This window comes from Mastigoproctus giganteus, chromosome 1 (genome assembly GCF_048544385.1).
Source record: "Mastigoproctus giganteus isolate SK-2022 chromosome 1, ASM4854438v1, whole genome shotgun sequence".
NCBI classification, from domain to species: domain Eukaryota; kingdom Metazoa; phylum Arthropoda; class Arachnida; order Uropygi; family Thelyphonidae; genus Mastigoproctus; species Mastigoproctus giganteus.
The window spans coordinates 204,382,937-204,398,799 of record NC_143575.1 but is presented as its reverse complement, the minus strand read 5'-3'; the positions used below and the strand labels follow the sequence as shown (position 1 = coordinate 204,398,799).

General features: G+C 35.4%; 1 protein-coding gene across 1 annotated transcript in view; it reads left to right on the top strand.

The window, feature by feature from the left end:
• Positions 1–15,863, top strand: part of LOC150091458 (actin-binding protein WASF3-like) — a 192,130-nt gene that overhangs the window by 41,591 nt on the left and 134,676 nt on the right. Inside the window, exon 2 of the mRNA XM_090368477.1 lies at positions 6,414–6,732. Coding sequence (XP_090224603.1) covers positions 6,441–6,732 — 292 coding nt within the window. The 5' untranslated portion in view covers positions 6,414–6,440. The remainder of the gene's footprint in view (positions 1–6,413; positions 6,733–15,863) is intronic.

The following is a 15,863-nucleotide window of genomic DNA, read 5'->3' as shown; positions in this document are numbered from 1 at the left end:
TAGGTAGTCAACTCTTGAACAGTGCTGCACCTGCTATACGAATCGCCGGACCCAGTGCTCACCTCTAACACCAACCTTTCGCTGACCTTTGCAGTTTTGCCATCGGGTCGTTGTTTGACCATTTTGACACCAGTCCTGGTACACTTTAACTACGGTGGCTCTCGAACACCCCCACCAGTTCAGCCATTTGGGAAATCGAGGCACGAGCTCATTGAGTTCCCACAATCTGTCTTTTATCAAAGTCCGATAAATCCTTCCTTTTACCCATCACATTTGGAATTTTATTACTTACTGAACCACTGACACCTTATCTATGCTACATAGGTCGACTAACTGCGCACTCGTACCTCACGTGGTCAACGGGTCGCATTCACTTTTCATAAGGGTGGTCATGATTCAGTGATCACTCAGTGTATATAAGAACAAAGATGATAATAAAACATGAAAAGAACAGTGAAGTTAGTATATCCAATGTCAATAGTGTCCAACCTTTTCCCTTATAGGGGGCATATTCAAAGTTGGATTTGTTTCATGGCTGCACTGAATGATTCGAGAAAAACTACATTTTCCATATCTCGTTACATGTAAAAGGAAATTTCTATTTTCATGTTGCTTTTTTTTATTTTCAGGCTATATAATAAGAAATGCAAATTCCTAATACTTTTATGTGCAAAAAATCTATGTTAGTGATTTATTTTCAAGATTTTATTAAAATTATAAAAATAATTTAAAAAAAAAAAAAAAAACTTCCTTTTGCTTTTAAATGCTCACTTTAGAAAATTTACAACCTGAACTGCTTTTCAATATTGAGGTGAATGAATAAATATAATGATACACCTAAAATTGAAAATATTCAAAAATTTCATTTTAAGTGCAATATACAGTAACATTTACTGAACAAAGCTTGACATTTAATGAGATGATTGAGGCTGGATATTTTTAAATAACTGTTAAAAATGTGGCTGAAAATTTGTGATGCCCACTCTCAATATGGAATGAAGATGCTCATCTGTTATTATGTTTCTTTTTAAATATTCGTTTGATTTCATGCATGAAAAAATTTGCCTGCAAACACTATCCAAATAAAGTAGCCATTTTCATGACATTTTCTTTTCTTAGAATATCTTCATATGGAAAACCTTGTAGAATTCAAGTAGTTTAGTTTATTTTCACAATCCATATGATTATTTTTGACTTGATCAATAATTTCAAGTTGTAAGCTGGGATTATAGTTTTCATCCATAGAAGTAGATGGATTCTCAAACAAGCATGTCTTTTTCATGAGATCTTATATCACCAAATCTACTTTCAAACTCAGAAAAAAGTAATTGTAATAACGAGAGGCAACAATTCTTTGGAAATATGTGTTTCTCTTTTAGCTTGGTACAACATTCAAAGTGAACTAAATTGTCTTGCTCAATCTGGGATTTAAATAATAACAAGTTAATCTGAAATGATTTAATGCCACCATACAAAATCAGAGACCAATTTTCCTTTTCCTTATAGTTTCAAATTAAGAGCATTTAAATTGCTAGAAATGTCTGTAAGAATTGTGAGATCAAACAGCCACTCCATATTTAATAACTGTTTTATTGGTTTCCCTTTTTCTGTAAATATATCAATTTCATGATGCAGTTTAAAGAAATGATATAATACTTTGTCACGGCTAAGCCATCTCACTGCACTATGTAAAATTACATCTTCATTTTCAGCTTCAATTTCTGAAAGAAACTGTTGAAACATATGGTGATTAAGGCCATGTGATCGTATAAAATTTACAGTTGAAATAACCACATTCATAATGTGTTGGAGATCCAGTACTTTCCCACAGAGAGCTTCTTGATGTACAATACAGTGAATTCTAATAGGAGGTTAAGTTCTGATTGGAATTCTACCTATAAGCCAATTTACCAATCATATTTTTTTGCACTGTCAGTTGTGACTCCTACCAGGTTTTTAATATTTAATCCTAACTTTTCAATAGATTGGTAAAAATTTTCAAAAAGATTTTCACATATAGTTGTTCTGTGCATACTCTGTAGATCAGCTAAATCTTCAACTGGTACAAAATTATCATTAATTCCACGTATGAAGATAAGGAGTTGGGCTGTGTCATTTACATCAGTACTGTCATCCATTGCCACACTAAAATATTTTATTTGTTTTATGTTTTCTAAAATTTGAACAAATTCTTTCTAATATCTTCTATTCTTCACATAATTGTTTGTCGAGACAAACTAATGTCTCGTATTATTGTTTGTTTCTCTGGACAAATTTCTTCCATAACTTTTAACAAATAAGGTTTAACAAATTCATTATCACTGAACATTTTACTTTCAAAAGCAATCAAATGTGCAACTTGATAACTGACACTTACAGCAGATAAATTTCTTGACTGATACGTTTTCAGTGTGTTTTGTTGTTTTCTTAATTTGTTTTGTAACTTTGAACACTGCAAATTTTGTAATTTTGTAACTTTGAACACTGCAAATTTTGTAATTTTGTAACTTTGAACACTGCAAATTTTGTAATTTTGTAACTTTGAACACTGCAAATTTTGTAATTTTGTAACTTTTGCAACACTGCTTTATATTGATCATAAGATTTATGCTTGGAATCAAAGTAGTGTAGTTTTAAATTATATTCTTTAAAATGACAGTCTCTTTACATGCCAAACACACTGCTTTTTCATCATACTCAATTCCACCTTCGATTAAAAACATGACACTCCAAATAGACTTTCCTCTTTTGGAACATTTTTAAGGATGATTTTTTAATTCAATGCAAATTAGTAATTCAATACAATGAACAATTTATATCAAAATAGTATAATTTCAGAATATTAAAAGATTGATGCATACATAACTGTATTTAGTGTACATATAACTGCACTGGACTTCATATACTCGTTTGATACAGTAGAGCTTGATGCATGCCTGCACATGCAGTGGCGCCTCTGTAGCCAGGTGGGAAGGAGCAGCAGTGCATAGTACACGCTTCTTGATTAGACCGGGATTTGAGCCCGTCACCACCAAATACGGAGGATGCGGAAAGGTCAGGGAATGACCACCGCATATCCCGGAGCAGTATGGCCTTAGTTGCTAATGCTCCTAAAAACCAAATAACAAACAAACAGCACATGCAGTGGTGCAACTCTCTAAAATGTTTTAATTCACTTTCCACGTAGGCTGTATTTGGCCTGCGCACTGTAGGTTGGACATCATTGCCCTATGTAATAGCAAACAGGCTGATCTGGCAATTTCTGTACTTGATAATTTAGCGAGTTTACCAGTTGTTATTAATTTAGAGAAATCTTGGTTCAAATCCCACCAGAGATTTGGGGAATTCTTAAAGGCATTATCTCAGGCAGAGAGAATAAGGTTCTCCTAGTGAGTATTTTAGCTTACATAAGATGTAGATCAGCCTGCGAACATACTTTGTAATACATAGTAAAACCATGTGAACTGGTGTAGTATCACCAAACTACTTGGTTATACTTGTAATATCACCAAAAATCCCCAGCAGCAACAATTAAATTTATATTGAGCTGGTAGAGCTGTGTTTATGCTCTGCAGAAATTTACTACTGCAACCTTAATAGAATACTGTTGGATCTACCTTGCCATTTCAGTTCATTTTCCAGATCAGCATATGCACCTCATTATACATAGTAAATAATATGTCAGAAATAAAATAACAGAAATTTAAATAGATAGGGAGTGTTTCTCATGTAGCTTGTGCTGCTTGACCAGTAACACTCTTAGAAGTACTGCTAATATTTGGTAGCCATAAATGAGATAGACTGAGTGTTTAGTCTGTATCCTAACATAAAAGATGAGACATTAGAAAAGATTATTGAAGACATTGATACATTACATATTGTGCAAGTAATTGAAGATATTCAGGATCCATTACATGCAAGAACTTCGTGGAAAAAGTTGTGTTCCTAACCTCCATATTGAAATTGCACACACATAAAGGTAATTTTTTTACTCAAAAATAGCTGATCTATGTAAAAATGAATTTTGTAGTTTCCAAATGGAACACAGACTTATAAGATAACCATACTTACATATATCTTGCACCATTTACATTATTTTGATTTAAACAAATTTTACACTTGGAATCCGAGGGCATCCCAACAGAAGAATTTTTTATTTAAACAGATTCCTTTATTTAGTTATTCACCAAGTCAAATGAAGTAGAGGTAAGCTATAGTTAGCTCTCCTTAGAACTTGTTTTTTTTTTTTGTGCTACAGCCCACAAATTCAGAAAGTGTGCAGTAAGATGTAATAAATATGATATACATAGTTTATTCTGTTTGCTATATTATTTGCAGTTCTGGCTTTGGTACAGTATTACAGTAGATGAACAAAAAATTATCACAGGTGCATATCAATAGTGCATTGCAAATGAGGGGGTGGGGATTATTGATCTGTATATGTAAATTCTTCTGATATCTTCAAGCTTTCCATGCCTTCTGGATTTGTCAAATATCTTCCATCTTCTGGATTTTCGGGGTTTTTTTTTTTTTTTTTTTTCATCCATTTTCAGTCTTAAACTTCAAAGGAAATATTCCATTTTTGACAATTTCTTGACAGATTAATTGGGTAGTATCAAGTTTCATGTTTCTTGACGGTGGTAAAATAATATTGGTGTGCAATTAGATAAAGTTCCACACGAGATGTTATGTTTAAGCTAGATTGAAGTGGTTTCCAAACTTCCGGCCTTGCTGACTGATAAAATTTGAGAAACAGCATCTCATGGGTGGTCACAAGCAATATTATCTGCAAGTGAAATGAAATAAAGATAATCAGAAGTTACAGGCTGTTTTTAATTTTGTGGATGCAGAAATTAAGTCATGTATGATTGAGAACTACTAAGCTAGCATTTAGAAATATAGAGTTTAATTTGTTTTTAATGATTTAAATTTGAGGAATATCATTAATAACTTTTTTTTTTTTTTGCTAAATTTCTACTGTGTTTGGTGATAATGAAATGCACATTCTTTTGTACCATAATGTGTTTGCCTTTCAGTGTGATTAATGAATTGGCATGTATACCATTTGTTCTCAGTATCCAATAATTCTTCAAGGTAACCTTGAAGAATTATTGGATACTGAGAACATACTTGATGTATCATCGTAGAAGTAGAGAAACATACACCTTTATTTTAGACTGCTTATTATGTTACTCCATTTTTTTTTTTTTTCTATACCAGCGTTTTCCAAACTGGGGTCCGTAGACCAGTTCCAGAGTGTCCACGAAACATTCAGAAGATATCAAGTAATGTGTGTTTATTTTCTTAAAAATGTACTGATAGAATCACAATGAATTTCCTTATAGAACGATACTTATTTTCAGTACAATTAGTATATATAATTGTATACAGATTTCAAATTATTCGTTCTATGTATAGCAAATTGATGATAAAAACAAGTTATTATTATATATCTGTATAAAAATAAGAATAAAGTTGAGTTATTTCACACAAAAACTTTGAATTTTCTTTTCAGAAAACCCAGTGTTCACATACGTGTGCACGCTCACACACACAAACACATGCTTTGATTTTTGAAGGGCTCTGTAAATCTCTGTAGTTTGGGAACTGCTGTTCTAGACCATTAGACAAAAATGTTCAGGAATGTTTATAAGGGCATTCAGTGTTATTATCCTTTACTCTTTCCTTTGTGAGTTTGCCAAATGTGCATGGGCTCATAGTAGTGAATTTTCCACTACAGCCATCTGTGTGAAGTGAATTTTTTCACTTCACACAGTGCTGAAGAAATCCAAAGATTTTTTTTTTTTTTTTTTTATGTTTCACTAATATGTAGGGATAGTTGAACTACATTTGTTATTATTATTATTAGCCAAAAAAAATTGTGCATCAGCCAAAAAAAAAATTCTGAGAGAGAGAGAGAGAGATAAGTAGAAGGGAATCATCAAGAAAGACAATAATGATGGTATCCAGCTCAGGACCCTGAGTGTGCCAAGCTCATACTCACCAGATGTGAGGCCCTATTGGTAGTTCTTTCATGGTTGAATTTTTGTGATCTTGAAAGTTCTTGAACAAGTTGAACACAATTAACTGAACATCTCCTATGCATAAAAAGAAACAAAAAAAAAAAAAAACATTGAATTCTCACAAGTATACTGTCTTCTGCTCTTTAGCATACAAAAATTCACTGAGCAAGCAGTTAGAGTTCTTGACTGAGCTGAAATTTTTTTTTCAAGTTTTTAATAACTGTACCTCTATTTCAGAAAATTATAATGAGTAACAAATAGCCTTTTTCCTCCTTTCATTCCAATTATAATATTTATAAATGTATTTACAATGGAATTATATTTTAGTAATCTTTTATATTTCATGTACTAATATCAGTGAAAAAAAAAAATTAATATATATTTAAACAGGGTTCTACCTGATAATAATTAACCAGGATGCCATTATTACAAAGAGTGATAGAACCAGAGCATGTATGTAGAAATACATTGCCCCTCGATGACCAAGGTATACTTGCAGTAGATGTGCCAAATGAGCTGGAATGTGTCACGAATGGCACGCTTGCAAATATTATTCGGCAGCTATCATCCCTTTCCAAACATGCCGATGACATTTTTGGAAGTCTTTCTCGAGAAGCAACTTCAATAATGGCTCGTACAAGCTCATTGCAGGGAAGAGTGGATCGGTTAACTGTGAAAGGAACACAACTGGATTCCAATGTGGAAGAAGGTAAGGCAACATTTCAGCCTTTTTAGTATTTTGTTTACATGCACTTCTTAAATAATGAACAACTTACAGATCATTAATTTGATCTAATGTATTCACTAATTACACTGGCTAACATGATTTTACCTCCGCTAATATATCAGCTATTTGCAGTCAGTTTTTCTGTGTAGATTTCAAAAGTAATTCTTAAAATTTCACATCATATCAATTTCTACATATAAGGTTTTTGTGTTTACACATAGCATCTTATTGCAATTCAGGAAAATAGATATGACATTGATTTGTTGCATTACCTGCAAGTAATAATGGTTGTATGTGTTCATAGATGACAGTAATGTTTGGGGAGAGTTAACATGTTCATCCTTGTCTGCCTCCTACCTCTCTCTTTCAGAAACAAAAAGACAATTGTAGTGTGAATACATGTACAGTTTATTCTGTGAAAGAATAAACTGTACATGTATTCACACTACAATATCTGTTGCATACTTTTGTTTCTTCTGTGTTTTGCTTAGCATCCTATTGCCAAAATCTTTGAGCAGAAGCAAAGCGAGTGCCTGAATCACACTGCCAATTTCTGCTACATATGTGTACATTTTATAACAAAAACTGAGGGGAAGAAAATCTACAGTATTACTAAACATGCATATTCTTTGTGCTTGAATTGCAAGGTTGATGATCAAGGCAAATCTTGGACTCCACATATCTGCTGTATTACCTGCACCACAAATTTGAGAATATGGCTAACTGGGAAAATTTAAAGTGTGCATTTTGCTGTTCTTTATGGCATGGCAATAACCATGCAAATTGACAATTGCTATTTCTGCATACAAAAATATCAGGAATATCCAAAAAAAGCAAGCACATTTTCAGATATCCTAACATATCTGTTCCACATAATGAAGACATAATAGATCCCCCAATATCATGGAATGAAGGAAGTAATGATGAATATAGCAATGGTTCTTGTGTTGCAGACTTTACTGGACCATTGACTGTAATAGATTTGGATTACCAACCAGAAAATAATAATGTCCACACTTCAAATAACATGGAAGTTACTTGATGTATGAACTATTACAATATATTGAAAACATCACAAAGTTTTTTCCAAAATACAATACGTTCCTGAGAAATGCCGCGAATACTGAGTTATGGCTCCCATAGTAATAAAGGGGTTCCGTTCCAAAGTATGAAATATATAAGAAAAACAAGTCTAAAATTTTGTCTATATATGATTTCATAATATGACATAGACAGTACATAGTGAAATGCAAGCATAAGGCATCAAATGAAAATAAGAAACAATTTAATATTAAATGTAATATTTATTAGAAATTTCAAACAAATCTTTCAAACCAGCGCCTTTGCTAGCTAAAAAACTTATCCCGCCAGTGCTATCACCAGTTTCGCTAAAGTGTTGATAAAGGAGTTTTGCCTTTTCATGAATGATGAGTGAACTTAACGGAATTTTATTTTGAGTTCGGTCTTCTATCCACAGAGTTAAAGCCTTTTCCATTTTTTCTAATTTAATATCACGAGTTACAGAGCAAATTTTTGAAACAATTAGCGCATTTTCAAGGAAACTACGGCGGATTTTTTCTTCAGATTTTTTGATTGATCGTACCATTGACTCGTTGATTTTATAATGTTTTGCCACTGAGGAGACACTTTCGCCATTTTGTCTAATAACTCAATTTTATTCACTAATGTCATCACCTTCTTTGATATTTTCACATTTCCCTTGTTATTCGTAGCCATATTTTTGTACGGGTTAGAAAGAACTTGTCCACAATAAAGTCACTTTCTTCCGTTAACACACTCAAATAAAGTCTGTTTTACATTGCAAAATGGTAGATTTATCACTTTTGTAAGCATATCAATTTATAAATTGATAAATTTATTCAATTTATAAGCATATAAATTAAAAGCAAACGATGAAACCTTCCATGACAAGGCGCCTCTGTGGGCAGGGGTGGTAGTGCGTAACACACGCTTCTTGATTAGACCGGGGTTCGAGCCCGTGACCACCAAACACGGAGGATGCGGAAAGGTCAGGGAATGACCACCGCATATCCCCGGAGCAATATGGCCTTAGCTGCTAATGCTCCTAAAAACCAAATAACAAACAACAAACAAACTTCCATGACAAGCGCATAACACATACTGTACAAGGATTAGCGAGAAACATCCACGCTTGCGATTTTGTCACCCCTCTCCCCCCACCCACTGAGCGCTGTTTTGACCAGGAAAGATAATTTTAGCCACGCCCATGTTTTTTATGGCGGAAAATGTTTACGGCATTTTAAAATTCACATTTTTTTAGGTTTCATTTTATATTAAATCGGCGACTGCCAAACCGCGAATAGCGGGGGTTTACTCTATTTTGTTACGGAAGATGGTATGCATTTCTGTAAAGGTATTAGTGGTCTTCTGAATGAGGTGGACATTAAACACCATTATAATAAATGGTGTATTTATTGATGCCTTAAATGAAGTTTAAAATTAGTTTTGTTGCACAATGGAAATACTTTCCCATCGGTTTCTCTACTTCATAGTCTTGGCTTGAAAGAAACATGAAAGTATATCCAAGATCCTGTATGCAATAAAGTACCATTTGCTTGGAATATCTGTGGTGATATTAAGTTAGTAGTAGTAGTGATAGCAAGTGTACGAGCTTATGCAGCATCAGCCAAAAAAAAAAAAAAATCACACCATTCCCTCCAAATGCCTGTCCAGTTCCTCCTTAAATTTATTTAACCTATCAAATTCCACAATGACAGACGGAAGTTTGTTTCAGCAATTAACCACCCGCTGGCTAAAGGCAAATTTCCGCACATCTATTCTACATCTGTCTTTTCTTAATTTGAATTTATGCTCCCTTAGGTTCGTAATCTGAACAAGTGGAAGGATCCCATTAGAATTCAGCGTGCTCAGTCCATTCAAGGCCTTATACACCTCAATCAGATCACCGTGCAGGTGCCTAGTCTCCAGCCACTGCAATTTGCAGAACTTAAGCCTCTCTTGGTAAGAGGATCCCTTCATTCCCCTCACCAATCTTGTTGCCCTTCTCTGTACACACTTAAGCATTTTGACAAAACCCCATGACCTGCCCTGGCAGCCTGTCTGCATTGCTCAGAAAACTTCATATCTGACTGCACAATTACTCCCAGGTCTTTTTCATTTTCTACCACCTTAAGTGTAGTACCACACAGTTGGTACGTTTCTCTGGGGTTACTTCTACCCATATGTAGTACTTTTTGCATTTGTCAAGGTTAAACTTCAGTTGTCACTTCTTAGCCCATCTGCCCAAATTATCTAGATCCTGTTGCAGTAGCACACTGCCATTACTGTCATTAACAACCCTGCCAACCTTTGTATCATCTGCAAACTTCGACACTAAGCCTGATATAAGCCTTCATTGATAAATATACAAAACAACAAAAGGTAAATGGATTGCTCATCAGTCTACAGAAAGGCTTTACAAAATACTGTTGTTATCTGTGTTCATAGGATCACACAACAGAAAAACATTATATTATGCAGCAGTGGGAATAGTAAGAATTTTAGCAGAGAGAAGTAATATAAAATATTACTTCTAGGAGAGTGGGTGCAAGAGTACATGTGAACATTCAAAGTTTTTACGGCTCCAGCAAATAGAGAAGTTTTTGCTTTTTTATTGACTTAAATTGGCATATTAATTTACTTTTTAGAGTTGCTTTATATTCCTAGTAACAATACTTTAGTTTAAATTGAATTTAGATAGAGATTTTGTAGGTTATTACTTAGTATCGGTAAGGGTATCAAATCCACGTGTGGACAGCTTTTGCAGCTCCCGTGAACGAAAAATTTTTAATTAAACTTAGCCGTTTTATTGACTTAATTGTTAGATTCAGTTATTTTCTGTAAGTAGCTCATAGACCTAGTCAAGCTCCGTGGTTTATTTTGAATTTAGATAGCGTGATTTGGAAAGTAAATAATACCTCGTGTCCATAGATTAACCATTCGTAACTTGCGTAGATTTACAGTTCATAACTTGCGTAGATTAACCGTTCGTAACTTGCCGCCATTGTTATAAGATACAACATGTGCAAGCGTAAGATTTAACGGAAAACTAGATAGTGAGTATAGTAGTATCTATTAATCTTATTAAATTTCATTGTCAATTGAATTGTACTTTTTTAACTAAATAAATATAGCGACCTAGTTATTACAAACGTAACATCATAAATTAATACATATAAGTTGACAGAGGATAAGAAAGTCATATAACGTAATTTGGAGATAACATTAGATACCGAAATACATATGTATAGTGTTATAACTGCATTGGGATATAGATTTAGGGTTATATTTTGTATTGGTATTTTATTGAACTTGAATAGAAATCATGACTCAGAGCAGCAAAGCAAAAGGCTCAAACTAATGGAAGTGCTGTGGCTCGGGAAAACTGAGGCGGTTGTCCTCTGAATCACAGTCTATTGAAATGCACTGCTTGTGTGATGTTTGTGGATCAATCAGGAATGGGACATGATATTGCCAAGGGGAATGTCTTTGTGTGTGCGTGATGTAAGTAGTGCAAGGAAATCAGGCGCTAACTCGGCATTGTTATGGGCTTATATGAGAGCTTGAAGTAAAGGGTGGATACCACCCTCGAAGGATTTAAATTGAGGGTTCCATCAAGCTCTCAGCTACCCACATCAATGCCAGAGCTTTCACTTGAACATCACGCAACACAGCAGCAACCCCCAAGGCAGAATGCGCTGGTCCCAAAGGAACTAGTTGTTGTAGGTGACTCTGTTGTCAGGGAAACAGGAAACATTGTGCAAAAAGGATAGAAGGAACAGGACCAGGTTCTGTCTGCCAGGGCAAAGGTTGATGACGTTGTAGGGCAGATATCATCCTTTAAGGGCACAAAGGGTGATATTGTTGTACATGTTGGCACTAATGATATTAAGAGTAGGAGACCGGCAGAATTATTTAACAAGTACAAGACAGTGCTGAAAAAAAGCCTGAGTTAGGGTTAAATTTGAAAGTGTCTGCAATTCTGCCCAGACACGATAGGAGGGAGTATATGGTGAGAGCCTTGTTGATCAATTCGGCCCTGGAGAGATTGTGCAAGACTCATGGGGTAGAATTTTTCTCAGCCTGGTCTGTGCTTGTTAACAGGAGAGACTGCTTCTACAGGGATGGGATACACATAAATAGAAAGGGTGCAAGAATATTTGCTGTTGCTATCGAGGCAGAGTTAGGTTGGTCGTAAAACCTGTACCTTGAGGGGATACATGGACTAATAGATTAACAATAGCTGCTGCAGAGGTAAAAGGGATTCTTGCACTACTTCTATTGAAATGCAATTCAGCAGCCTGGAAAGCAAGGCAATGGGAATTTCCAGGACTGCTGGAAATCATAGTGGAACAAGTAAATACATGGGCTGTGTTAGGGTAACTAAGAGTATAAACAGGTGCATGTATACTTGCATGTACACCAATGCTAGAAGAATAGTTAATAAATTCGATGAACTTGAAGTGCTAGTCAAGACGTCAAAGGCAGATATTGTTGGGATATCAGAGACATGGTGTAAAACAGACATAAGCAGTGCAGAACTGGTCTTTTGGGAGTACAATGTGTACAGAAAGGATAGACATGACAGGAAGGGAGGAGGGGTTATGCTGTTAGTTAAGAAACACATAAAATCTAAGGAAGTGCATCCAACTAATGTTGTTGGACAATGCAATGTTGAGTCTGTTTGGTGTGACATCAGCACTGGGAAAGGAAAAATGAGAGTAGGTGTGTGTTATAGGCCTAATGAATCTGATGAGTATAGTGAGCAACTGTGCAGAGAAATAGAGTGGGCCAGTAAATTAGAGTGTCTTATAATGGGGTATTTCAATTTCCCAGGTATTGACTGGAATTTGTGGGTTGGTCACTCACACACTAGCAAGGCTCTTTTGAATTTATTGGATGATTGTTTTCTACAGCAGCATGTTCGGGAGGCAATTAGAGGGAATAATACTCTTGAACCGATTATCCATAGTGATTCTTCATGCATCAAGAATCTGCTGATAAAGGAACCACTAGGCGGCAGTGATCGCAGTGTGCTGAAGTGGGATTTACTCAAAGAGGTAACTACCATCAAGGGTAAAGGAAAGGGTTTTTGCTTTCGTAGAGTTTACTGTGTTGGTCTCTGACAATATTTAAATTCTATATGGAGGAATCAGCTGATGATGTTACCAACAGCAAATTCAAAATGGGAAGCATTCAAAGAATTAAACTTGGAAGCTACTAGGCTTTTCATACCAACAAAGAAATATTGTTCAAGATTTAGGCCTAAATGGATGTCAGATGAACTAATTAGACATGTGACAGAGAAGAAAAAGCAAGGGTTACATATAAATAATACATGTGACAAAGAAGCTTATAATAGATATAAGCTGGTCTGTAGCCAAGTTACAAAGGAGGTTAGGCAGGCGAAGGCAGATTACGAGAAATCTTTGGCAAAGGATGCAAAGAAAAACAGCAAAGAGTTCTTTACTTATGTAAACTCTAGAAGGAAGGAGATGAATCAGATTGGTCCACTTGATATCGATGGTTCAACTGTTGATGATCCTGCTCGGGTAGCTAACAAACTGAATGAATATTTTTCATCGACATTCACACATGAGGAGTTATTCAGGGAAGGGAATGCCAGAGGTGAGTTAAACTCTGGCAGTGAGCTTGATGATTTTGTAATAACTGCGAGGAAAGTGGAGGAGAAATTGTTGAAGATAAACATAAAAAAGGCACCTGGGGTGGATGGAATCTATTCAATTATATTAAAGGAGGCTACATAGAAAGTAAGCAAACCCTTAGCCATAATTATGAGAGCTTCCCTGGACTCAGGGGAGGTACCCATGGACTGGAGATATGCAAATATGACCCCAATCCAGAAAGGAGGATCAAAGGGAGACACAGGTAATTAGAGACCTGTTAGTTTAACTTCTGTTCCAGGGAAATTAATGGAGGCACTGTTAAAAGAAGCATTGCAGGATCATCTAGACAAGACTTCAGTTATAGCTCGGACACAGCATGGGTTTTTTAAGGGGAAGTCTTGTCTGACTAATTTGATTGGATACTATGATGTAGTTCCGACCGGGCTAGCCAGGTGGGTAAAATGCCTGCCTGGCAACCCAAAGGTCGTGGGTTCAAATCCCGCCCCGGACTTGGATCACAGTAAATGCAAAAACTTTGGGAGGTGCATTATGGCTACAGAAGCCGATGCACCAACAACTATGATGTAGTCACAAAGGAACTGGATGCAAAGAATAACTTTGATATCATATATTTGGATCTTAGAAAAGCCTTTGATACTGTTGCTCATGGAAGACTTCTGTACAAATTGGAGCAGTGTGGCATTGGAGGCAAATTGCTGCTATGGATAAAAGGATGGTTGAGTTGGAGAAGACAGTAAGTGGTAATCAATGGAAACTGCTCTTTGTGGACTAATGTTATTAGTGGAGTCCCTCGGGGTTCAATGTTGGGTCCATTGTTGTTTTCTATATTTATAAATGATATTGATGATGGTATATCAGGTTTAATGTCCAAATTTGCAGATGATACGAAGGTTGTCAGGGTCGTTAATGACACTAATGACAGTACACGGCTGCAACAGGATCTAGAAAAGTTGAGCAGATGGGCTGAGAGGTGGCAAATGAAGTTTAACATTGACAAATGTAAAGTACTACATATGGGAAGCAGTAATTCCAGAGTAATGTTTCAACTCTGTGGTACCACACTGACAGTGGTAGAGAATGAAAAGGACCTGGTGGTAATTGTGCAGGCAGATATGAAGTTTTCTGAGCAGTGCAGATGGTCTGCAAGAGTAGCTCATGGTGTCTTATCAATGATATATACTAATATTTCTAGCAGGGATAAGGAGGTGATTATCCCCTTGTATAAGGCAATGGTCAGGCCACACCTTGAGTACTCTATACAGGTCTGGAGGCCTCATTTTAAGAAGGATGTAGAGCTGATGGAAGGAGTACAGAGAAGGGCAACAAGACTAGTGAATGGAACAAAGGGTTGCTCTTACAAAGAAAGCCTTGAATGGTTTGAGCATGCTTAATGCTGATGGGATTCTTTTGCTTGCTCAGAATAATCACCTGAGAAGGCATAAATTCAAATTGAGGAAAGACTGTTGTAGGATAGATGTGCAGATTTTTGCCTTTAGGCAGCGGGTGGTTGATTGCTGGAACCAACTTCCATCTCTCATTGTAGATGTTGATAGCTTATATAGATTCAAGGCAGAACTTGAGAAACGTTTGGAGCGAATGGATGAGTGAAATAAGGGTTGTTTTTTTTTTGGCTGATGCTATGTAAGCTTTCTTTCTTTCATCATGTGCCTTTGCTAATGCTAATGCTCCACTAGTTGAACCAAAAAAATTTGCTTCTTCCACCTTTGCATATAAAGCTTGGATTAATGAAGAATTTTATTAAGGCACTGGATAAAAAAAGAAGTGGATTCTACTACCTAAGGGAATGTTAAATTCAAAGGAATTTAACAGATGCAAAACTGAAAGAAGGAATTTTCTTTAGTCCTCAAAGATAATGTATTTGAAACAAAGCTATAGGATACTGAACTAGCAGCTTGGTGATTGTTTAAAAGAGTTATGCATGGACTGTAAGAGACCAACATAATAGCTCAGAGATTAAATCCCACAAGGAAATACAGTATATGAGTATTATTTTTTTATGGTTAATCTTTCTAATTATCATTATTTTCCTTTAGCTAATATGCCAAAGGGAAATAATGATAAAAAAAATTTAGATATTGTTATCATTTTTAATCAGGGCATTGTATGTATTCATCACTAATAGTAATTCATCAATTCTTGACTACATGTGAGTATTAAATTCAGTAGGTTAAATACTGTTATTGCAAATAATCAAACAGAAAAAATTTTGTGGGTAGGTGTGGTCTTTGGTTGGCCTTCAAATAAACTATCAGCTACAAAAATAAGACTTGAGAAGTGGAAGTTTTTCATTTATACCCTGAGAATATATATGTGTCAAGCATTGTTCATAAACGTTTGAGGAAAATGAATTAGCGAAGCTGTAGTTATATTTCTACTAAAGTGTTTTATCGTGTTGCAGCATCA